At 39.5% G+C, this 25,226-nt stretch overlaps 1 protein-coding gene and 1 long non-coding RNA gene across 2 annotated transcripts in view; one reads left to right on the top strand and one right to left on the bottom strand.

Annotated features, from left to right (window-relative positions):
* Positions 1-25,226, top strand: part of osbpl10a (oxysterol binding protein-like 10a) — a 77,158-nt gene that overhangs the window by 28,902 nt on the left and 23,030 nt on the right. Inside the window, exons 5-7 of the mRNA XM_032535595.1 lie at positions 845-1,042; positions 9,582-9,822; positions 15,117-15,247. Of these exons, the coding sequence (XP_032391486.1) occupies positions 845-1,042; positions 9,582-9,822; positions 15,117-15,247 (570 nt within the window). The remainder of the gene's footprint in view (positions 1-844; positions 1,043-9,581; positions 9,823-15,116; positions 15,248-25,226) is intronic.
* On the bottom strand, positions 14,947-17,555 carry LOC116701727 (uncharacterized). The gene is made up of 3 exons (XR_004334994.1): positions 17,306-17,555; positions 16,887-16,948; positions 14,947-15,337 (listed from the first exon to the last, which is right to left on the bottom strand). It is a non-coding gene; the product is annotated as an uncharacterized LOC116701727 (long non-coding RNA).

Raw genomic sequence — 25,226 nt, 5'->3', positions numbered from 1 at the left:
AAAAAAGATGGCATATTAAAATTTTAATTGTTTTACTGTAAAATGTTTGAGGTGTTGGTGTGAGTGAAATAGTTAAGTAAGCTACCTTATGTATACAGTACAGGAACTTCTTTCACAGTCTTCTCTCGCATACGGGTCATTTTCCTCTGGTAATCTAAGACACACGGACACAGATACAAAGAAAATGCCTCAAGGCTAAAACTGAGTCACATGTATTAACTGAAAAGTTGCAGTTTTGTCGAATATATAATAGCCAATAGCCAGTTGTTTGTTTAAACATTTATATGTTAAATGTTTTTATTTGGTCAAAATCTGCGGGCCGCAGACTCTTTGTGGGCCTGGGTTTAAGCAGTACAACCTATCATTTGAGTAACTTTGTGTAAGTAAGTAAAATGAGGAAAAACCAAACACCACCCAACTTAATTGGTTTACAGGTATGGCCAATGTTAGCTAGCATTAATGTTATTAACGTTAGGTACTGTCTTTAAGAAGATTTTATTTTTATAAAAGCTGAGGGAAGGCATGCTCATGGAGCTATTTCTACATTAGTATATGTTGCTTAGTGCTTTGTGACCCACTTGGTTGATTCCAATGACTTTAATTACTAAACTGACACGCAGGTTTTATCTTACTTTGCTTATACCAAAGAAGCAAAGAAAGTAAACGTTTCTTTTTTCTGTACAGAAAGCTTATTTGATTGGGGTAATAGAAACACTGGCAGTCCTTATTGAAACTTTTTTTATGACATAGTTTTGCTCTTCCTTTACATTACCATGCTCTTTTCACATTTGAATTCCCACACTACTCTTTCTCTTTCCCTTTCTGTGCCACCCCCTGCCTCCAGGGCTCCTCAACCTCTGGTCGGACCCGTAGCTTCTCCCTCCTCCCCCACCTAACCCCATCTTCATCTCCGGGTTCTCAGAGGCACCTGAGCAACGCGGCCTCATCCAGCAACATCGTCACCATCACCCACCACAAATCTCCGGCTGCAGCTCGGCGTGCCATGAATATGTACCCGGGACGGCTGCTGGAGGTCAAAGAGGTGGGTGTCAAAGGCATAACAGTATGTTTTACCCCTTGGCCTCAAGACTTGAAATTCAAAGCAGATGCCTGGTCGTTTTTTTTTTTTTTTTTTTAAATTTATGTTTTTGCCTTTTTCAAACTGGTTACACAGATGGGGAGTAAACAAGTGGAGATAGATTTGCCAAAACAACACGAGTTTAATTTAGTTTCATTACAACTTTGGTTTTATTTTCATAGTTTTGGTCATCATTTCAATCACTATCAACACAACTAAGTAAAGTTTGGTAGATCAAAATTTAGGCTAGCCAAACCACTAGCGAGCTAATCTGCTAGTATGTTTACTGCAGACTGTGCAAGCTACAATTTTATCATGTAAACATATACAGTACTGTTCAAAGGTTTGCTGCGTGTCATCCCCCCATCTCTCTCCCCCATTCATGTCTATCCACTGTCACTTTAATAAAGGGAAAAGCCCCCCCCAAAAAATCTTTAAAAAATATAAACAATAATTGTTCATCAATTTACAAAATGCAAAGTGAGGAAACAAAAGAAAAATCACATAAATAATAAGAAGTAGTATTCATGAAATACCGACATGGGAACAAGACCAAGCGCAAACTATGCACGAAAACGTAGTCGGACGTACGGCTTTTTGGCTACAACTCTTCCATGAAGACCACTTCTGGCCAGTCTTCTCCAGACAGTAGGTGTGTACCTGGGTCCAACTGGTTTCTGCCAGTTCTGAGTTGATGTCGCTGCTGGATCTTAAAGGTCCAGCAGAAATCTTCAGATTTTTAAGGGAAATAAGCTTGATGTGTTTTTCACGAAGTTCATTTGACCGACCACTGCGTCGATGATCCTCAAAGTTGCCCGACTTTTTACAAATGTACCTATAAGAATTGATGCTGGTTTGAAGGCAAAGGTTAGTAACACCAACTATTGATATGATTTTAGATTTTTCTTTTTTTTTGCTCACTTTGCATTTTGTAAATTGATAAAAAATAAACAATTATTAAATAGTTTTGAAAGCATTCTTAGTTCTTAGTTATCTACTCTCAGATTTCCTACATTATAAGTGGACAAGCTAATAAGGCTACGGAAAACTAGCCCACCGACACCTTCAGATGTCTTCATGTCCTCATGTGAATCTTTGAAGGTTGTAGTAGTCCTTTGAGTCGCCCAAGATTGGATACTTTTACTGTTCAAATTCTTTTAATATGTTTAACACCTGGGGGTTTGTCTAAAACCAGTATAATCGTATGCCTGCTGGATGTTGATGCACTTCCAGATCTTTTCAAGTAACTTGTTATTACAAATAGGTGGATAGGATAAATCAGAATAAACTTGATTTATCTTTAAAGGTAGAATATGTATAGAGGGTTTTCACCGACGTCACGTTCTGGGCAGTAACCCAGTTGCGCGGCCATATTGGAGGCACTCAGTGTAAACAATTGAACAGAATACAGTGGAGTAGTGTGCACTTTGTATACTTTAAGTGAATGTAGCAATGTCTAAACAACAGAAAAGTATCCAAGATGCAAAGGTATATAGGGAAGGACTTGGACCACAAGAAAAGGCGCGATATTCTGAGAAATTACAGTTCATTGGCGATGCAGATCCCTACGAGTTGGCTCCCTCTTCTTTGACCCATGGAGTGAATGCAGAGCTTCAACCCGTCAACCTGTTTCTCCATGTGTCTGTGTCAGTTAGACTTGTGTGGTAACGCGAGGGGAAACGTGGCAGATGGAAATAAGAACAAGCTGCACAACAAGCAAACTGTTATCAGCTGGGGGTTACACACCCAAGTGGGACCTAAAGGTTTTTTGTTGATGCCCACAACCATCCTACACTCACCAAAATAATAAGAAAAAAGGGCAGTCTCTGCAGATACAGACACCACTACACACTTCTATAGTGGTTCACAAGTGATGATTGAGGGGATTACTTTTGTATTTTGCTACATATTGTTTTTTTAAAGGAAAGCACTGAATATTATACAATTTTATAAAAAAAAACCTCAAATATTAGAGTTGGGATTAAACAGAAAAGACTTTGATGAAGTTTATCAAGATAGGTTTGTCCTGACCTGTCTGATCATTTAGTATTTTGTGTGGCCTTCAGTGCATCTACACTTGTCTCAGGTGGGACACCGGTGCAGTGAGTTCAGCAGAAAATTTCTGGCATCCTGACAGGCTTGACACCGACTGCAGTGTGCTGAGTCTTTACTATAAGTTCAGCTTTGTTGGCATTTACTGGTATATATTAATACTGAATAACATGGCCAGTGAAAGAGGGAAGAGCTGATGGCGCATATGTTGTTGAATCAGGGTCAGCGTGTACGGTCATCAACAAATGAGATGTTAAAGTGTCCGTGTGTGCAACCAACAAAGAAGATACATTGTAAAAGTGTCGGGGAGCTCGTCGATATGAAACATTTAAGATTCATGTCCATGTTGTCCTCCGTGCTTTTACTAATATTTATATAAGAGACAGACCTAGACATCCTGAGTTAATTAAAATCCTTCCACTTAAAATTTCCAAACAGTTTTTGATTTATGTTGAAGTTCAAATCCTCATTAATTCTTTCCGCCTCAGTCACCAGACCTGTCAATTGTGGTTACCATTTCATCCTCATCTGCCACATCTCCATACACTCAGCACAGTCATTCACTGCTCTCTGCTTATCTTTCAAGAGACAATTGTTTTTTTCCTGTCTCATCTTAATAGCCTTTTTGCAGGTGGTGTATTCAATGCAACCGATTAGGCCTTAAGTTTGGTTTGTGAAAGGGAAAATGAGAAAGACATTAAGAAGACATGATTGTATGCCTGGATTTCAAACTATAGAGCCATTAGCTGCAGCATTTTTACTTTCACTCTTTTGTTTAAAGATGAATTGTGCTTTTTGTATTGTTGCCAGGCAGCTGTGCATCTGGCTGCTGAGTAATAGAGATAAGATAACTCATCATAAGATGATATGAAGCCTCCTTCCTAACTGCTAAAAGAAACATGGACAAGGAGAGACAAGAGGCTTTCTAAATGTAAACCACTACTGTCCATGTAAACTGTTGGCACAGGGAAGAAAAATAGAAGCTGACAGGGAGGAGTTCATGTTGGCAATCATGGAAAATGTTATAGATAAGCGCTATGGAGCTTTTTAGCATCTTTCAACTCACTTTGGGGGGTTTACAGCATGCAACATTTGTTTTGATTCACTCTCACTGCTAAGCACCAAACAGCAGAGACGAACATAGTGAAGCATTTAACAGCTAAAGGCCAGATAATTCCCTAAGAGAGAGTATTGGACTGAAATTTGCCAGGTAGACAGTAACATGAATGATGTTAATCAATGTCTGCTTGATGTGTAAACAGCCAACTGCTCGCTAACAAGTTTGCCTTATCTAATTTATTGTCTGTTTGATTTATCAGTGAATTGGTCTATAAATCAAATTTTTTGGAGCTCAATGTGAGGATTCAAATGTGCCCTGTGGCACATTTAAATGTGCCCCCTTTTAAACAAACAAAAGTTAAGTTTCTTTCCTCATAAAACAGTTGCAACTTTATTTTTCTTAAGACATTTCAGATTGTGTACTGTTTGCATTTATGCTTACTAGCCTGTGGTCTTCCTCTTTACTTCCTTTGTTTGCACATTGCCGCGTTCTTGGCAGATTACTGCCACCTGTAGATAGTGGAATAGTGTGAAACCATTAAAAGGAATGCATATTGAGCCATACGCATATTCACAGTTCTACTCAAGGTCAAAACCTCACGCACTTACCTTATAAATTGCTTGTTTTGTTTGACATACCAAAAACATTGATAGATATCCAATTTAAATTGATGGGAACAAAATGGAGAAAAGCAGCAAATCCTCATTAGTGTATTGGCTAATTGTTTTAGCACTAATTACCCATTTGTTTATCTTTTTCTTCTTAAAATCATTATTTATTGTTTATTCAGAGACATAGTTTCACCTTGTTGCCAGTTTAGAGGTTATAGGGATAAGAAGAAAATATTTTACCTGTCACTATCTAATCCTCGCTGCAGAATAAGAAAGACGACTCTCATTTACGTCTTAAACTGGAACAAAGCAGCTTTGTATGGTGTCGGGGCATTTTAATGCACCACTGGAACAAAAAACAATGTATGCCTAAGAACCTGTCATGTAATTGAAACCTCACAGTAGAAGCTGAGCACATTTGATCTCCTATACTATAACTGGAACAGTAGGAAGTGCCACACCAGGAGATAAACTGTATTCAAAACTTGGCATACACCTCAATGGCTCATCTGCTTCCTCTGCTTGTCATTCGGATGACACTGTTGAAGGAGCATCAATATTTCATTCAGAGATCTTTCTTTCATGCCTTTCTTGCTCATTGAAGGCCTGGCCAGTTCCAAGTTGTTAAATTTTCTATTTAGATGCGCCACGCTGTGTGTCTGCCTCATCCCGCTAAGAATATCTCACCTAAATGATTCACTTTGTGACAGAAAGAGAGCAACTAGCGATCAGTGTGAGTGAAAAGTAATCTCTCACCTCTCAGGAGAAAATTCTGTCTTCTCAGGTGAACTTGGGACAGTTTGAGTAAATACAGAGCAGATGGTGTGATCATTGAGCAAAACAAACACTCCTTTGCTGCTTGTGTTTTCTCTACAGGCGGAGAATACCAGGCCCTCTGATGTGTGATTCATTTTCACTTTTGGTTGCTGCTCCCTGGGGCTGGATTCATGCTAACGTTTAGTTTCTCTCTCCACATCCTCTTTTCCTTCTCAGCCTTATACCCTTTCCCTCCCTCCTCATGTCATGTGTTGTCCCTCCTTTATTCATAACAGGCCTATAAACTAAACTTGTCTGACTGTTTGGCACAGGGCCAGGGATGCTGGATTCAACAGTAAAAGTGTTTGCTTACACTGTGATTTATGCACCCCTGTAGACAGTAGAGGCCAGAAAGCTGCTGTGTACTGATTTATCAGTAGATTTATGCTCAAACAGCGGCATCTGGCACATTGTGGTGTACCTCCCATTTATTTTCTGGTCACTATCACTTATAATATTCATAAACACCACTCTGTTACTTTTCCGAAAGAAGTCCCCCCCCCCCCCCCCCCCCCCCCCCAACCAGCTACAGGTGCATACAACTTTGGCTCTTTATCAAACAGTCCTGCAGGGTAAATGGTCTTTGCACCTCCTTGATTCTCCACATGATCGGCCTTCTCAGCACTGCCCCGTTGATCCCCGACCTGCCAGCACTCACTGACCTATCTGCACACCAGGCAGGAGGCTTACACATACAGTAGGAGCAGCAGCTTTATTCTCCATTTCTTGTTGTTGCAGGTTCAACTGGTTAGGAATGTTTTTGTTTCAACTTTTTTTTCTCTTTGTCAGCACCCCCGCTGTGCCTATGCAGTAGTCTCATTAATTAATGAAGGGCCTGTTTGGTTTAAGTGCTTTCATGTTATTAAGCGCCGATATTTACACTTTGGAACCTGGTTATTACAGTAACTCTATCATGACATGATGGTGGCACATTGGATAGTGGTGGCATAGTATGTTTAAATCTAAATAAAAGATGACTGCAACAAATATTATTCATTTATTTATATCAAATAATACAAGACTGATTTTTTTTTTGTAGGTTGGCTTAACCTCGAGGCGTGGTTTTGATAAAATTTTCAGGAGGCATCTATGTTTTTCAAATAGTATCCTGATTCATTTCAGTTTGTTACGTTTTTACAGAATGAATACACAGCACTGACACTCGTAAAATATATTCAGTGTAGACATGCTAACATTAAAGTACCAATATATTGGTGAAGTCTTGGTTTAAATGCTCAGGCCATCGTCATGATGTCACCTGCCATCCGTCTGTCCATCCATGCATGCATCTATCTTTCCACTGACTGTGTGACGGTGGGAGTCAGAGCACATTACCATCTCTCCTCAGCCAGCTTGTCATGGCTGATGTGAACTCATCAAACGCCTCGACTCACAGTGCAGCAGCACCACTAGGCACTTACACCGCAGCAGCAGAGCTGGATCACTGGGGTTAGGCTATTTCTGGAAGCATCACTGGTCCTGTTGGCTCCAGGGGGGGGGGGGGGTGTGTGTGGTGTGTGTGGTGTGTGTGTGTGTGTGTGGGTGTGTGTGTGTGGGTGTGTGTGTGTGGTGTGTGTGTGTGTGTGTGTGTGTGTGTGTGTGGTGTGTGTGTGTGTGTGTGTGTGGTGTGTTTGTGTGTGGTGTGTGTGTGTGTGTGTGGTGTGTGTGTGTGTGTGTGTGTGTGTGGTGTGGCGCCATTACGTAACCAGCCTAACTTTGTAGCAGACCTCTCTTGCAATTATGTTTCCTTTACGTTCATGTCCAACAGTGTAACCTGCGTGTAAACCAACAATAACAAGACATATGAACTATATAACTATTCACATACAGAGAACCACATAATATAGGGAGTCAAGCTTAATTTTTGTCAAAATGTATATTGTTATATTTATGAGCGAGTTTGTGATCAGGAAGAGAAGATTTGTTATTATATTAAACATTCGTATTTAATGTGTATTTAAATGATACTTTAAGGTGGCGTACGTGTCCAACTATAGTGGCTCTTTCTCTTTCTGGCCATATGTAGAGTATGCTTGGATTTTTCCTTTTTTTGTTTTAAATGACGTATTTATCAGTTTAATTTATCTTCTTCATGTTATATATGTTTCTCTTGAAACAAGCATAATAATAATTCTCTCCACAATTTTCCATATTTGTCTTTATGAATGGTGGTTGCATTTTATTGAGCACTATAAAACCCAGTGAGCTGTTTTATTTCTAAGCATGATATGGGCTTAGGGCGCTTTTTTTTTTTTAGAGTTACTCAAGGTTGCATAGCAACACATTTGCTCACCAACAGGCATTGCCACCCGTAAAGGCCCTTTTAGTAAACATATACCCTGAAGCAGCTCGGATTTATGGTATCACTGATGCACTACAGATGCAGCTATACTTCTAAATCTTCAGCTTAAAGCTTATGCCTATATTTCTGCTTGTTACACAAAATGTACAACACGTTAAAGTGTTATTTATCATTTTGCAGCTATGCTACAATTATACCATAAATTCAAAATCAATATGTGACTACATAAACTGGAAAAGCAATACCCCATTCCCTTCTTCTTCAGTCACATAATTGTGTGCATTGGATTGCATGTGAGAACCCTTTTTGCCCAGTCACTTTAGTTAGCCAAAATCCAAACTTTTCCAAAAGTACATATATTCTCATCCATGTATAATCTTATGCTGCAACCGAATTGTCAGATATAACTCATCGCCTACGCGCGAAAATGGTTTGCCATGATATCCTGACACAATAAACTAAATAAAGGAAAAATTGTTATATCCAGCCCTTTATGACCCTATAAAGTGCAGTAAAATAATTACCATCATGAATGGGACACAGAAACATCTGTCCTGAGGATTTTAGATGTAAAAAGAAAGAGATGCTTGTATGAAGTCCTTCTTATTGGAAGGGCGCTGTGAAAATCATATGATCAGCATGCTGAACAATTTGAGCTTCCTCTGCCTGAGTAATTCAACATTCAACATAAGTAAATAGCTGAGTAATTAAACAAGCTCTGTGCTTTTAAAAAGAAAAGAAAATCCTTTACATGAATGTGCATGCCACATATAACCCCACCACAACAGTTCTTAGTGACTCCCAAATAGTTCTGTGTAATGATGCAAGGAGACAGATGTGCTATTGAAGTGCATGTGGAGGACGAATGTTTGTGAAGCCATACAATATTAATGAATAGAACATTTCCAGGCTGATAAACAACCCAGATTTATTAGCCCAGAGAAAAGCTTATTACCCACTAGCAAGAACCAACTCTGTCTTCTCCCCTTTTTGTGACACATTTAAACTCTAATAGGTGAGTCATACAGATAGAATTCTCAGGAAGAAATGTTCTGTTGGCGCACAGGGGAGAACTTTTTGTTTGAAGAGTTTCAGCGGTTTCTTTTTTGGCAGTGCTGTCTCTGAGCAGATGATTGTGCTTGTAGTCAAGACACCGCTGGAATTAATGTTAACTTGTGTCACTTCCTATGCACAAGCAAAACATTATAGATAGAAGGTTGAAGATATGGTGATAGACATAGTATTTTGATTGCAAAATACATTAAAATATTACTTTGTTAAGGATTTGACGCATCTTATCACAATGAAACACTACACTTGCGACTAATTAGGTCTGCAATTCATGTGTCAACTGTGAAAATTCACATTTAGCGATGAAACTGAAGTAATTAAATTTTTCTTTATGTCAAGAAATTCCATGAAAGATCAAAAATTATTCGCAATACTTTTTAACTTCCTTTAAATATAATGTGTCTTACATTATTGTCTGGGAAAGCTGGCTGAGTGATGCAGTAACAGGATTGCCTCAGCTAATATATATCTACATCCATCCACTACCTGTGACTAACTGATACTATATCATGTAAAATAATCTTATCTATCTCCAGGTAATGTGACTGTTGACTGTGTATTTTAATGCTATACCTATCTGTTGTCCCACAGGTGATGTCCCAAGCAGAGGGCCAACAGAAGAACCTGGTGCAGTCCATTGACTCTCTACCCACCAGAGGATCTCTCTCCTGTCTGGACCAGGACCTGCTTCTGCTCAAAGCCACGTCGGCCGCCACACTCAGCTGCTTGGGAGAGTGCCTGAACATCCTCCAACAGACCCAGAGCCACAGCCAGGCACCACCTCAGTCCCACTCTTCCCAGTGCTACTACGCCGCCCATGGACCCCCCTCCGGTGAGTCCGCCCCTGGCCCTGTTCCAGTGCTGCTACTGGAGCCCCCAACCCCTCCATCTCCCCCATCCCTCTTGTCTTTCCAGTGCCCTCTTCCAGAGCCCAGCAGCAAGGGCCGGCTGGGGCAGCTGGACTGTGGTTCTTGTCCCTGCCTGATGGGTACCCTGAACTTCAATGTTTGTAGTCAATGTTGTTGAATGTTGCATTTGTTTGTTACATTTGTTTTTTTGTCACAGTTTGTAGTTGTTGGTGTTGTACTGTGCTGTTTCAAATTCATTATTGTGTCCCTTTTAATGTCGTCAATTGCATTGAAATGCCAATTGCTCCTTAAAATTGCAGTGCCAAGTACAAGCATGAATGTGAAGTATGTCTGAACATAATTTTATTGTCAGTATTGCTTACAGAATCCTTGAAAGCATTTCAACTGTTTTCCTACATGTACAGTATGTCAGAACAAGTTAATGTTTGAAAGAGTAAACCTATGACTAATACTATGCACTTTTAAATCTCCTCAAAGGATGAAGTCTTCGCCTAATGAATCCACACTGGTGCCTAAAATGTCAGACCTCTGCCATGTTTAACCAATCTCTGTGCCAGATCACTATGGATCCAATAAAGTTGTTTAAATTTAAACCATTTTCAACCTGAGGCTGGTTCTATTGGCATAACACTAAGGATTAGGATAAGTGAACAGTGCCTAAAGGTGGAAGGTTGACCCTAAATACAAAAAAAGATATGATACAATGACAAGTTGTTGACTAATCCCATTTTCCCAATTACAGAGGAATATTTATTACCCATTTACAGTCTCGAAGTTGATGTAGTACAACACCCTAAATGTTAAAAGTAATACCCGACTGAAAATCTATTGAACACCAAACACTTATTGCTTCTGAAAATGTGTATCTTGCTTTTTTTTGTGGAAGATGGCAGATGTAGTCAGTTTAGATTTACAGCAGTTACGATGGATCCCAAAGGCCAGCTATGAATCATTTTGTCCTTAGAAATGTCTCAAACACATACAGCATAATCCACTTTTCTGCTGTTGACAAAACAATCTCACGTCAAGGTCCATTTAGTAACTGTACTGGACCTTTCATGGAAATATAGAAATCCAAAATGGACTTGTACTTATTGTTACTAATTGGCTAATAAAGCACATTCTTCACTGGAAAAACAAGGATTGTTTTAAATAAACTGAAGAAGTGGATTGTGTTGTTGTGAGTTGTTTATGGCATTATGATGTTTTTGACGTTTTTTCACCAAAAAAATTAAGGATACAATTGGCCAAAATGAGTTTTCTTTACAAGGTGGCTTGACTCAACCTAAAGATGTGAACATGAGGGGAATTTGAACGCTGAACCTTTCTTGCACTCCATGATGATTCACTCCAAACAGCCAATGTACCAACTGTTAGCTGTAAGCTAGATAGTAACAAACTCACAGTATGTTGTGCAGCTCAACCTCTGTCTGATGTCAGAACTCACCAGGAACTCCATTTCTTTCTGACATTTCCCTTCAGTTTATGTTTAAATAACTAAATCCCCAGGATAAGCCTAGGTGTTTTCAGTTTGCACTGCCCCATGCTAATTCACCTCACTTTCTCTGAACAGATCTTTCAAGCTATAGTTAGGAGCTTAAACATCTGCAAGGAACTCAGTATAGCACCACTCCTCCTTGTTGAAAGCAGTCTTTTGAAGTGGTTCGAGCATCTCATTTGAATGCTTCCTAAACACCTCTCTGTGGAGGTAGTCCCGGCACGTTCAACTGGGAGGAGAACCTGGGGCAGACCCAGGAGTTTCTGAAGGGCTGACATATCCTATTAACTTTAGTTTGGGAACGTCTTGCGATTGCCCCAGGCAAAGCTGGCTGACAAGGCTAGGGAGAAGGACGTATTAGCTACCTTGCTGCTGCCACAGAGCCCCGGACCCATATAAGCAGCGGAAAGTGGATGGATGATTTTGACGCATGTTTTTGTGTGACTTCATGGTCTCCAGTGGAATCCATTGTAACTGCTGCCATCTTTTAGGTCCTAAAGGTGCATGTTATTGGTGGACCATTTAAGCCAAGAAGTTGCCATCTATGACTTTGGAAAGCTCTATTGGGGTTTCGGGTGGGTGCCGGATACCCACAAATCTGCCGGTCCTCACAGTCTTTTGGTCTTCTCTTTGCGCCAACAGTCACGCTGCCCTGTACCTGTTCATCAGACAGGGGGTGGTGTGGAGTGGGACCACCGGGCCGCAAGTACAAACCTCTTTCCTTCCGCTGCCTGGCTGATACGTCCTGTGGGGGTCCAGCTGCTTCCCGCTTCCGGCATGTACCCCCCACACCTCAGTGAGGAGTTTTTTGTTAGGATCCTCGGTTTTGCCGAGTGATGGCTTTGAGCAGCATTCAGATTTGATGCAGCTGATAAAGGGAGTGGCTGGCTGGTCAGTTGGTTGGTTGAATGGTTTTGTTATGCCCACACAGCTTTGCCACTGCATGGGCAAGATAACTCTTTGGTAGAGAGCCGAGCATGAGGTTGGACTGAGTTTGGCTGGCACGTTAATCCCTCCAGGCTCCTATTACTACAAAACCGAAGCAGCTTGTCTGAGTCAGCTCTAGTAATTGCAAAGACAGTGCAGGGACTTGAAGGATCTTTGTAAACTCCAACCAAAAACCTGCCAGTCACAAACCACACAGCATATTATCATAACTGATCACAGAGGATCTTTGCTGCTCTCTGTAGGTCCCCTCTGTCACTGCCATAAAGAGCTTGAAGCCCAACACTCTGTCTCTTTCACCCCACATGCAGAACATTTTCCTTTAAGGAAATTAAAATCCATAAAGGAAATTTACTTTGCTAACTAGCCCCTTTGCAGCTTAACATAAAGAAACAGAAAGTAGATTTGTAGGGTAAGAGTTGGATGTGAAAGCATCACAAAATCGGAATTGATGTCACAGCCCAGAAATGGAAGGTAAAGCCATTGGAAACATCTACTGCATGAATGTTTATTTCTCCACTGTTTGATCTGCGACGGCCTTTTGATTCACCTGCATGTCTCTATCCAATGGCCCAGACATCCCCCTGGAGTGTTTCTACTTCTGGTGTTCATTGTGACATCTCAGAGAATGTATCAAATTATGTCATAGATTGTATTGGTAAAGCAACTACTGGTAAATACACACAAACTATTTCCAGAAATGTTTGCCCTAAAACCCTATCTTGAAATGAACTGTCAGGATCCTATTAACCTCCAAATGTCTTGAGAATAACCTTTTCAAAACATTCAATTTTCACTGTATTTACAACTCACTCACATTTTACTCAACTTGGGCCAGAGGCACCACTCTCTCCATTGTATTAGAGTCCAGTATTGTTGAAGAAGGTTCACTAACAATTTTGAGGTCTGTTGACCAAAGTAGAGACCCGGCCTTAGGGCCATTTCAGCTCATTTTGTCATTTTGAGACTGAATCGCCTCAGGCTCTGCAGCATTTTGAACTATGTCAGCACAGCTTGCTTCTCACTAATGGATACCATTGAACGGGCTGTTGATGCATTATACTTTTAACCCAATTTGAGTGTTGGGGCTGGAGAGAATAGCCTGTAGTACTGATCCATTTACAGTACTTTGAAATGTGATCTAGTACTTTGATTTATATAAGAAGCTTTTAAATGAGGAAACTTGTAGCTTGGTTAAAGTTTTATTTATTTATTTAAAGGACAGTTGATCACATCATCTTTAGTTTCTGATAAGTCTGGAAACACAAAATATGATCAGTTAAATAGCTCAGCATAAAATACAGTTTTGGAGTAGCACAATGTTAGAAGGGTGTCAGAGGCGGTGACTTAATTTAATGTCTGTTTTTAAGGTTGCAGCGTTGTTAAGCAAATATCCTGTATCACCAATGGTTCCTCTTAAGTAATGCAGTTTTCTTATGATTGGCATGACTCATAATGAGACTTTTCACCTCACCATATTACATGATTTTGTATCTTATTGACCTGTAATTCAAACTCAAGGCAACTCTAACTTTAGCATATGCTAGATGTGATTGAAATCAACATGGCAATATTGAGAAAACATATAAAATCTGTATATCAAAATATCTATGCAAAATCTCACACAATCAATCATAATTGTTTAGTCACGTTAATTTGGACAGAAAAAAAACAAACAATAATGCAATATGTTATAGTTAATAACTAAATTCATTGCAATAACTTTGGGGGTTCACTTTTCCTCCTGTGGTCCAAAGTACACCATAACTGGCATGATATTGTTTCAAGGCTCAGGTACAGCCGGGCAACATGTAGAGTTATAATATTTCTGCAGAATATTTTATTGTTTGTGGCTCAGAATCAAAATAAATTATCATTTCTGCATGTCTGACCTTAGTTGAGTCAATATATAACAAGGCTAGGATACAAAAATAAACAAGTATCAAAGCTGCAAGCAGCATTGGACGGGCCCTTGCTCCTCTGTGTGCATCGGGGTTACTGGCGGACACGGCTCCTTGCGACCGTGCATTTGCGCGACTCTCAGACACTGAAAATCCAAACCAATGAAAATGGAACTCCCTACTTAGTTCAATGAGACCCCACACAAAACATCACGCCATACAGTTCATTAGCTGTGAGAGGGGGCGTGGCTAACACATAGGGGGCGGGCCAAACCATGACCAATGAAAACGGGAACTCTCTGTTGAGTTCAATGATACCTCACACAATGTACAAGAAAAGGGTCATTAGTTATGAAAAGGGACATGACTAATACGTAGGGGGGGGGAGTCACCACCAATCAAAAAGCTGGGGCTCAATTTTTTTTTAACTTTGTAGCGGGTGCTATTTTTGGCGCCCAAAACCCTTAAAATACGTACATTTTCACCGGATTTGATGCGACCACGAATTTTGGTGAGTTTTTGATGGCCTTAGCCTCTCAAAAAGGCAATTAATTTGCCAAAAGAAAGAAGAAAAAGAATAATTGCCTTTGCCGCTGTTGGCGCTCATACCCTAATTAAATTTGAACAGACACAAGCACGCACACAATTTCCTGATGTAGTCTCTGTTAATAACACACCCTCACTTCAGTGTCATTTAGGAGAACCTTAATATTTAATTTCAGAAATGAACATATATAGTGTGATATGAGTTGTCTTCATGTTCCCTCTTTCATTCTTATTATCAATTTCATCCAACCCAATACTGAGCATTAATAAACACACATCAAGAGTACAAATCAAGTAATGGCAAATCCCAAGGATGTTCTTGTCACTGTTGTTAACTTTGTTGTTAACTAATCTTGTCATTTTTCAGATGGTGCTCCTGTGTGGACTGTACCAAAGTCGCCCTCAGTGGAGCAGTTGAAGAACGGAGGTCTGACTCCTCTGCGATCAACCGAGCCCTCTCCGGCCCTCAGGAAAAGGAGTCTGTCCCATGGTGCTGAGGTGAGAACCATTACGTCATGGTGTCAGTCATCACCTTGGTCCTTTGTCTTGCTCTTCCTTCTTCCCCTGTTGTCTTTGTCTGTTAGAGATCTGTTAGAGTTCATAGAGTCTCAGACGTGGAAACCAGAACACGCTGGGGCTGCACATCTAATCTAGGAGATAGTGGAATTGAAGTATTGTCCTCTGTGATTTATAATGGGGAGCGTGTTTCTGGGAGGTTAGAGTTGTTAAGAAAATCATTTTACATTTAGTCATTTGGTTGATGTTTTTGAACAAGGTTGCAGCTGCGTGCAGCAAGGTGTAAGAGTGTAGGACGTGGACATTTTGTTTGTGATGTTTTGCCTTTAATTGGATAGTGACTGTAGAAAAAGTATAACACGCAGCAAAGGTCACTGGCTGGGGTCAAACCACAAACATTGCATCTATATCGTAGTCATTGTAAAAACATTATTCTACCACAATGCCCCTACAAGCATTACATCCCACTGGGAAATTAATCTTAACCTTGTTAAAAAACCTGCTGATGGTTTTACTCGAACAAAATGATGCATGTTTAAACGTCAGTGATAATAGTCGTTAGGAACATCCCTAACAGTTACATTATTATCACTTGATAGTGTGTTTTGTTGCTGTCCAGTCTAAACCATGTATCTCAAAATTCGTTAAATCTTTAAAATACATTTGTGGATTAAGGGATTTTCCATTGGTAGAGAAAATTCTCTTAAACCATTTGAAACACATTTTAGGATTACCTGAAAAACACCTTGTCACAAAGCTGATAACAGGTTTTGCTTGGCTCATAAAAAGTGGACATTATTTTTTGGAGGTGAATGGTTTTGACTAGAAAGCGACGATTGCAGGCAGGGACTGTATCTTTGTTCGTACAGTATGTTCAAAGAAACTGTCTTTATAGTCAGCTAAAAAAAAATAACAATTATCAGTTTTGTTTTTTTATAAAATTAAACAAACCATAAGAACACATAGACCTAACAGCAAGTCTTAAGTATTTAATGTCTTAAATTCCAAAAGCCTTTATAGCTGTGCTTGCTTTAAATGCTTTACCATTTCATAAAAACATATCTTAAAACGATGATGCTGATTAAAAATGTACTATGATTGATCTTTAATCAATTATAGTACATTTTTAGTTTCTGTAAATTGATTTTCTTACCGCAGTAAAGTGACTTAAAGCAAAAGGCTACTTGCAAGATAAGAAACGGTACATTAAACTGTGGAAAATAAACCGCTCATTCATTCTAGAGGACTGTGGACAAATCTGTACTGTAGTGATATCTGTAAATCTGTAGTGATGATGGTGAGGCAGTAGTTTTCTGGATTTGTGCCCCACTATCTTTTCATTTTGTCATGTTTGACCTTGTTACCCAGCATGGGAAGCAGTCATTGCTTCTGAAAGTTATAACAGAACTGCTGTCAAATAAGTGGGTCACACAGTATTGAGCTGGAACTGAGCTGATCCCAGGAGGGGCTTCATGAATTCCTGCCTTAACTGCTTGCTGTAGAGAGGGGCTGTCCAGTCCACCCTGTTTCATTGACAGGAAATAGAGGCCCTGTGATGCTGACATAAATGTTTGCCAGTTGGGCGGAGAGAAAGAAGGACAGGTAGAAGTGTGAGGCTTACCCCCAATTCCACTGGATGCGGAACGGCTGCGGATTGGCTCCGCTGTGTGTCTGCTCCGTGCTCTGCCGTCCGTCAACACCATAGACCGTTAATATTAAACACAGGAAAAAAGCATATATAAGTTACACCTGACAATAAGTCGCAGGACCAGCCAAACTATGAAAAACGGTGTGACTTATAGTCCGGAAAATACGGTAATCAAACCCAAATACACAGTATCAGTGTAAATAGGACCGTTTAGCAAACATAGTAGTGTAGCCTTTATGATAAACAAAATCAAGCTAGTAAAAACAAAGAGCAGCAATAAACATAAAGCTAACTCAGCCTAGCACAAACTAATTACCTTTTTAGCCATCTCAATAATCTTACAAAATTAAAAATGAGCAATAACCTAATGTTACACATGGAGAAATACTTACAGACGTTGTCTTAGCAAAAAGGGAGAAGGAAAAGCGATCGACTCAGAAACTGACAACTGACACTCGACACACTAAACTACTGAAACAAAGTAGAAAACACATTTTCAAGCGGCATGACATCTCTTATGCCAGGAAGAAACAAGTATCACAAGTGAAAGAAACAACTCAATAATGAATCCACCACAGTGAAAGTAGAAATATTAAAATACACAGTTAGTGAAAGTAAATTAGTCACTTAGAAAGTTATAAACTGCTACAGTATGGAACCTTTCCAGTAGGTGTTGCTATAGCAACTAAATGGTCACTTGATGGTCACCAGTAACGTCAGTTGTTCATTTGAGCATCATGTAAATACACCTCTGTCCATAGATATAAAATAATATATATTCCTCTGTTACATGAATGATCTTTGTCATCCTATTATTCAATTGCAGAATAATGGAATCCTCAGCTGTGAATAACAAGATGAAGATTAATGGTGCAAGTGTCATCTTGGCAGCATTTACTGCCACGCCGCTCGTAATAGCCTTTCTTTGAAATGTTAAACTTGGGTGATTATTTGTCATAAATCCCTGTTGTTAAACATTAGGGGAACCCTCTGTTAAACACTCATATCCTATAATGGACTGACATACGTTTAAATCTAACCACAAAACAAGATACAGGGGACGCCGAGGGACATTTTCCCCTAATGCAAGCAGTGAAGCAGCACCCTGCCTAACTGCCACGAGGGATTTAACTGTGCAGGCAGCTAAATCTAATCTAGAAGCACAGAGATGTAATCTGACATGTTAATGAATATTTTCTATTGACATGTGAGTGTAAAATGGGTCTTATAGTGTGGCTATGGAAACCCATTTACAGCTAATTGTTAAGCTGTTCCACATACTTCATGGTCCACACTTAGGAGCATGGGTGGGAGGGCAGTTCATAATGGTGATTTGACACATTTTAAGACATTTCAGACAGTGTTATGGCAGTTATGATTCAGGGGGGCTGAGCCAACCATATTCCTGCCACAGTCAGTATGTTTCTTCCCACTAAAGTGGGAGTAGTGCTAATAGCATACTGTGCTCCAGTAGTGAGTAATGCCAAGTCATGCTTGTCATTAAATAAGATAGAGAGATTGAGGAAATTGTAAAAATGATCATCTGGGATTTGATGGGTTTGATCATATTGTATGGAGACCTATAATGGACATGCAGGATATATAGAAACACTTGTGTCACACCAGCAGCCACAGCAATAAGACTTATTTATGAATTAAGCTGTTAAGCCCACATGTTTTAATTGACCAGAAAAATTCAAGTCTGCACTTAGAGATATTTGAACAGTGTAAAAAAAGTTACAAGGTGTAATGTAAAAGTTTTTAAGCCCAGAGAGCTTTCAGCTCATTGTTTTCGTTTTACAGGAGACAACTCTACTACATTGGTTCATTGGACTTAACATTCATCAAGTGGCAAGAAACACGACTCATAATGAATGCTAATTTAACTCCTATGTATAAATTTGCAGCTGTTTGCTAGCACATAGTATCAATGTTCTAAGCTAATATTTGAACATTGTTTTTAGCTTGCTCTGCTGCTTAAGAAAATCCATCTATGCAGGTTTAACTCAACAAAATTGCATGTATTATATATATCATAAAACTATTCATACCCTTTACTTTAGTCTCATGTTAGAATTTAACCTGAATCTGTGTAAGAAAAAGACATCCAGGCCATCAAAATCCATGCTCTCTGCTTCTCATTTCATTCATTTGTTTCCTACTGTTTTAACAATGCTAGTGGTCTGCTAAGTGTTTTGATTTCATGCAGAAAGCTGAAATTGTAGTTTTCCTTCTAAAACACGCTTATTCTGCACTTTGCTCCTGCCTGCTCCTTGGCTTTAATAATAGTCATTCATCTGATGACTCCAATGACGTGCGGTGATGTCAGTAAGAGGCTAGGCACTGAGTTATGAAAGCCAGATGACCTAATTTAGTGTTCAGGCTAATACGTCAAAACAGTAAACGTTAAGCACAAGCGCGGCACACGCACGGTCGATACCAAGAAATTTCCAATCAGGATGATATATCATGTACTACTCTCACAGTCTCTCTTTCTCTCCTTCTCTCTCTTTCTCTCTCTCTCTCTCGCACACACACACGCACGCACGCACCAGTAGCCAATGTCCAGCATCAGAATGCAACCATCTTTAAACTAAATTATTGCACAGCCAATTATGTTTGTCAGTCAGCGTCAATGAAAACACACACTGCTCAATTGTATATGAATGTAAATGTCTTGCAGTTGGCATTAATTCAACCATGAACTTATCAAGTCACTATTAAGCCCGAAAATAGTTTCTGACTCACCAATCGGTAGATTATTTGTACATTAAATCCATCCACCATTCTATCGTTGTGAAGACGTCGATCACAGCATTGTAAAACTCGTCTTATACAGTAGATGTATGTAGGTGTCTAACCAACCTTTTGTCTTTCTCAGTTAGCACATCCAGCAACTTGATGTAATTGCCCCCATTACTATCAGATCCTTCAATACCTTAAATATACTTTTAATGCTTGGTTAAAGCTGTGAGCAGGTTGTTCAAATCACAGTATCCCGTTGTAGTCCAAGCAGTCTGACTTGTTGAAAAAAAGCAGGCAGGGATGGCAATACAGCCGCTGACTGTTAGCACTGCCACAAAGCCAATCTTTTCTTCCGTACCATTCTGTTTGAAACGATTGGACAATTTCTTGTCCCTCTTGCTGCAGTAGTCCATCTAAGGCTGGCATAGCCCTTCTTCTTGCTATTAACTCCTTTTTTGAATTAAAATCAAGCTTGGAGAAATTTCTCAACTCTGTGAAATCGCCGCTGTTACACCGCTGTTGTAAATTTGACTTTGAATTTCGCGGGGATTACGCTTACAATGTAGCTGGTGTAATGACGTTAGCTGCGCAAATGTCCAGTAATATCTCAATTTTGTTTGGTTCATGTTTGATATGTAACGGAGATTATTACTGGAATAACACATTTAAGCGCAAAGGCACAGCAGAATTGTGCTTTATGCCGTACATGTTGAAGAATATAGGATCGAAGTGTGCATGCGCAACATGGGGTCTTCGTTTGTCGTCCGCAATGAATGGACAGTGAAAAAAGCACTGCTTAGTCTACCGTTTTTTTATATTTGATTATGCGTACCTGCTACATTTGTCATCATTATAATAAAATTATTTAATAAACATTTTTATGTTTGAATTTTGGGAGGATACACAGTGCCTAGCTTTCCTACCAAGACGATTCCCTGTCCAGTCAGAGTGATGTTTTGTTTTGTGTTGGTGTGAAGGAGATTGGACGTTTGAGGTGGGAGGCGAGGCGAGGCGAGGCGAGGCAAGGCAGCTTTATTTGTATAGCACATTTCAGCAACAGGGCAATTCAAAGTGCTTTACACAAAATCAGTTAAACAGCTAAAACACAAGTAAAAACAGTTAAAATCATAAGCATAAAACCGGTAAAACACATGATAAAAATAGACACATAACACAAGAATAAAAGTTACAGTGCAGCATAAGAAATTTAAAGAAATGAGCAGTCATTTAAAGAAAGGCAGCATCAAAAGAAAGGTCTTCAGCCTTGATTTAAAAAAACTGAGAGTAGCAGCGGATCTACAGGTTTCTGGGAGTTTATTCCAGATTAGGAGATAGAAACTGAAAGCTGCTTCACCCTGTTTAGTTCTGACTCTGGGGACAGAAAGTAGACCTGTCCCAGATGACCTAGAGGTCTGGGTGGTTCATATTAGTAGCAGATCAAATGTATTTTGGACCTAAACCGTTAAGTGATTTTAAACTAGCAAGAGTACTTTGAAATCAATTCTTGAGACACAGGAAGCCAGTGAAAGACTTCAAAACTGGAGTGATGTGATCCAGTCTCTTGGTCTTAGTGAGGACCCAAGCGCAGCGTTCTGAATCAGTTGCAGCTGTCTGATTGATTTTTTTAGGGAGACCTGTAAAGACCCCGTTACAGTAGTCAAGTCTACTGAAGATGAAAGCATGGACCAGTTTTTCCAAGTCCTGTTGACACATAAGTCCTTTAACCCTTGATATATTCTTAAGGTGATAGTAGGCTGACTTGTTGGATTTGTTCTTGAGTTTTATTGATTTTTAAAATAAAATTTGAACAGGGGGGAGTTGTGTTGTTTCATTTTAATGTATGTTGGCATGGTAAGATCTGATAAAATCATTGTGTAGCCATCTTGTGGTAGGGTATTGACTGCAGTCTATATCCACGACATTCCACTTCCGGGATTGCTCCGTTGCCACTGGAATTTCTACCAGATTTCACTTTTTCATGCGGGATATCCGTTGCCCTGGACTTCCTTTGTGTTGGCATTTTTAACTCCGGTCACTTTATGAGGACTATGGTTAACCTTTCCCCAGATCTCTGCAGGACTATAGAACAACTTTCAAATGCACACATGTTCCACCAAAACAAGTTCCTTTGCAAAGCTATTTTGCAGAAATGCAAACCGCCCATGACAATTGTGATCGGTTTAAAGAAATGCCAAGAATCCAAAGCATGTTTTCCTCCCATGCCGGAATGCTTGTGGACTCGCCAGACTAGACTACAGTTAACTGCTAAATGCTTCGGGTCACTGAATCAGGAGGTTTCTGATTAACACTGTTTTAAAAATGGAATTTGATATGTGTTCTTAGAATGCAGCCAATAGAAACAACAGACAGCACTTGCATTAACAAAATATTCCTGTTTAGCTCCAATTTCAGTATTTATTGGTTACGGTCAGATGTCACTCCACATCAAATGATTGATGACTTTTTCCGCTTAAGGCCAGTTCCTGATCTAATCTTCAATTTATAAACTTGGATGTTTGCCAGTTTACCATTCACTATGTAATCTCGTGAGTAGTCTTGAGTGCAAGTAAGAAAATACATTACCCCAGAATAATAAAGGTCTGCTATTTGAATTATGTAGCACCACATTGGTGTTTGATATTCAGTCCTAGTATGCAGCCAAGCAAGAGTAAGCATGGGTGCCTGTGCGTGACTGTGGGGAAATGGAGGCTAAATTGCTTGCGCTTGCAGAAATCCGGTTGGTTTATGCATTTGCAGCAGCACTAGTGCACTCTCTTGCCTCACATTAGACCTGTCCACTTTATTACTATGGATATAAGCTTATACTGGATAACAGGAAGTTAATGACAGACCTTCAGTCAGTTCTGTATTAACAAAGAAAGGCAGAGTAAAATAAATCTTCTTTCCTATGTGTGCCTGTTGGTTGAGCGCTTTTATTTCTTGGTATCCAGGGTTTTATTTGTTAATGATAGATTTGAATGGATTTTAGCTCTTTCTTTTTTCTTTAAAAATTGAAATCCTCCATAAAATATGAGGAGGGATTAAAAAAAATAACAGTTACAACAAGACAAGATCAGTTATATCAGGAGATGGTTTTGTTTCCTTTCTCTTATGTCCTTGTCTGCATTTTGAGGTGAACACTCTTCTTTCCCTCTCTGTTAAAGTTATAAGTTCTACTTTATTCCAACAGAGGGCAGCACAGTCCTCTGATGTGCAGCTCTTTTTCTTTATGATCAAGCCTGTTGCACTGCCAGATGGAGATTTACACATTAACAGACTCAACATTAGTGTCTAATCATCTTTGTACTACTATTTGTAGTTGCAGCCTGCAATTATTTGAACTTAATTAATAACATTTGTTTGTCTAAACCTGCACAGCTAAAGTAATAAAAAGTGATTATATGGTGGCCCCTAAAGTCTTATTAACAGGCAGAAAGGTTCCGTTAGTCCTGGAGTCAAAACATCAAAGAGCAGCTTGTTCTCAGCTGAGTGTGGAAAATAACAACCCATGACTCACTAACTGTAATCAACTCTTTTTATTAAACTCAAGATTTAGATTAAGAAACAGGAAATGTCATATGTCTTTTGGACAATACTTTCTGCTTTTTCTCTCACTCCACTTATATTAGAGGAGTCACAATCTTCAAATTAAAACTTCTGTTTTTCAAACACATACAAAGACCTTTTGTAATGTTTGTATTAATGCTGCGACTTAGTTTAAATGTTCAGTAGGTAACTTTTAGAGAAATAACTTCTTTGTCATATTTGCTGAAACTGTCACTATATATCCTGACAGTTTAGTTTAGTTTAACTTTATTTCTGTGTCATGCCAAACATTTTGGCCCACATAGGATTACAAGACACCACACATTTATTTAGCAAACTTCCTGTTGCATGTTCAAATAATTCGGAGAACTACATAAATACAAATTTAAACACACACACATACACATACATACAAAATATATATACACACACACAGCACACAAACAAATCATCTTGATCTACAGATCATCTCGATAAAGACATTTTTTCAGTACAACACGCACTATATGACAGTACTACACTAGGCCTCCTACAATGGCATCATAATGGCCCACGACTGCAAGGGAACTACGACCAAACTAGGCAGCAGTGATTAAATATGAATTAAGAGTCTGCGACTCATTGCCTGTGTACTGTTTAAATGTAAAATGAAAAAGTTTGTATCCCGGCCACAATGTTGAAAACAATAGCCAAAACCAAGCACCGCCCACGGCTGGGGAAAAACCTTCTTCATTTTTTAGTGATTGATGTAGTTCTGTCAGGATATAGTGACAGTTTCAGGAAATATAAAAGTTAATTCAAAAAGTTATTACAAACGGAACCTTTAATGATCGATTCTTCTGGCTGTTTTTTACTTGGTCAATTGATTAGTTGTTTGATCCCTTGGATGTCTGAATATAGAGGCAACGAGCCCAAGGTGATGTTTTGTTTTTTCTACTGTCACAAACTCAAAGATATTCAATTTACTATCATAGAGAAAAACAAACATTCACTTATTTGAATTGCTGGCACCTGTAAATATTTTGTTATTTTTGCTTAAAAAACGTGTTTAAACGATGAGTGTGACATTCTTATAGCAGCTAATGTAGCCTCCAGCCGCTAGTCTTTAGCAGAGATGAAAAGGGAGCAACAAATTCTGGTAAAATCATTTCAAATGTTTAAAGCTGTTTTAAACCTCTTCAGCCCCATGCGGCGCTCACTCAAATGACATCGATTGAGGCAAGTTTACCTTCAATATGCTATTATATTGCAATTATAAAGATTTGACTTCACACCATTGTAAAAGACAACAGCAGTCTCATTGTTATGTGCTTAGTGTCTCAAAATGTAGCTATGTGGAGATTTTTACTGCTAAATTGTTCCACCTTTAATCCAAAATGGCCTCAGGATGGCTCATGGTGTACAGTTTCTTTTTTGTTGTCTATGTTTGTGTGTGTCTGTGTAAGTGACTACCTAACCACTGTGTCTGCATCAGCTGTATCTCTTATACTCTCATCAAATGCTGTGCTGATGAAATTGCTCGACGTAATTTATACATGAGGAACTGAAACTCAACAGCCCCACTTGCCTCATTTGTTCTGAAGAAGTAGGAGAGATTTGGGAGGTCTGATTCTGGTGCTTTCTCCTTTACAATTGTTCAAGTGGTGCATTCACTGTGTTTTATTTGTGGCAGATATGTGTCTTGTGCTGCATCTGGGTCACTTCCCATCACTTTCATTTTTCAAGGATTTGTATTTCCCGTATTTTCTAGATAGCTACGTGGCACCCCTCTCTCCATCCCATGGACCCACCACCTGTGGGAGGAACCACTGGGGTCAGGTGCGCTGCCACATGGGTGGCGGTGAAGGTCAGGGGCCTTGACGGAGCATATAACCAGGCGGCAGAGGCTGGCTTTGGGGAATGTCACCTCTCTGTGGAGGAAGGAGCCGGAACTTGTGCAGGAGGTGGAGCGCTACCAGTTAGATCTGGTGGGACTTTCCTCAACGCACAGTTTCAGTTCTGGAACCATACTCCTGGATAGGG

Source organism: Etheostoma spectabile, chromosome 14 (assembly GCF_008692095.1).
Source record: "Etheostoma spectabile isolate EspeVRDwgs_2016 chromosome 14, UIUC_Espe_1.0, whole genome shotgun sequence".
Taxonomy (NCBI): domain Eukaryota; kingdom Metazoa; phylum Chordata; class Actinopteri; order Perciformes; family Percidae; genus Etheostoma; species Etheostoma spectabile.
Note: the sequence above shows the minus strand (reverse complement) of the source record. Positions and strands in the feature narration are given on the sequence as shown.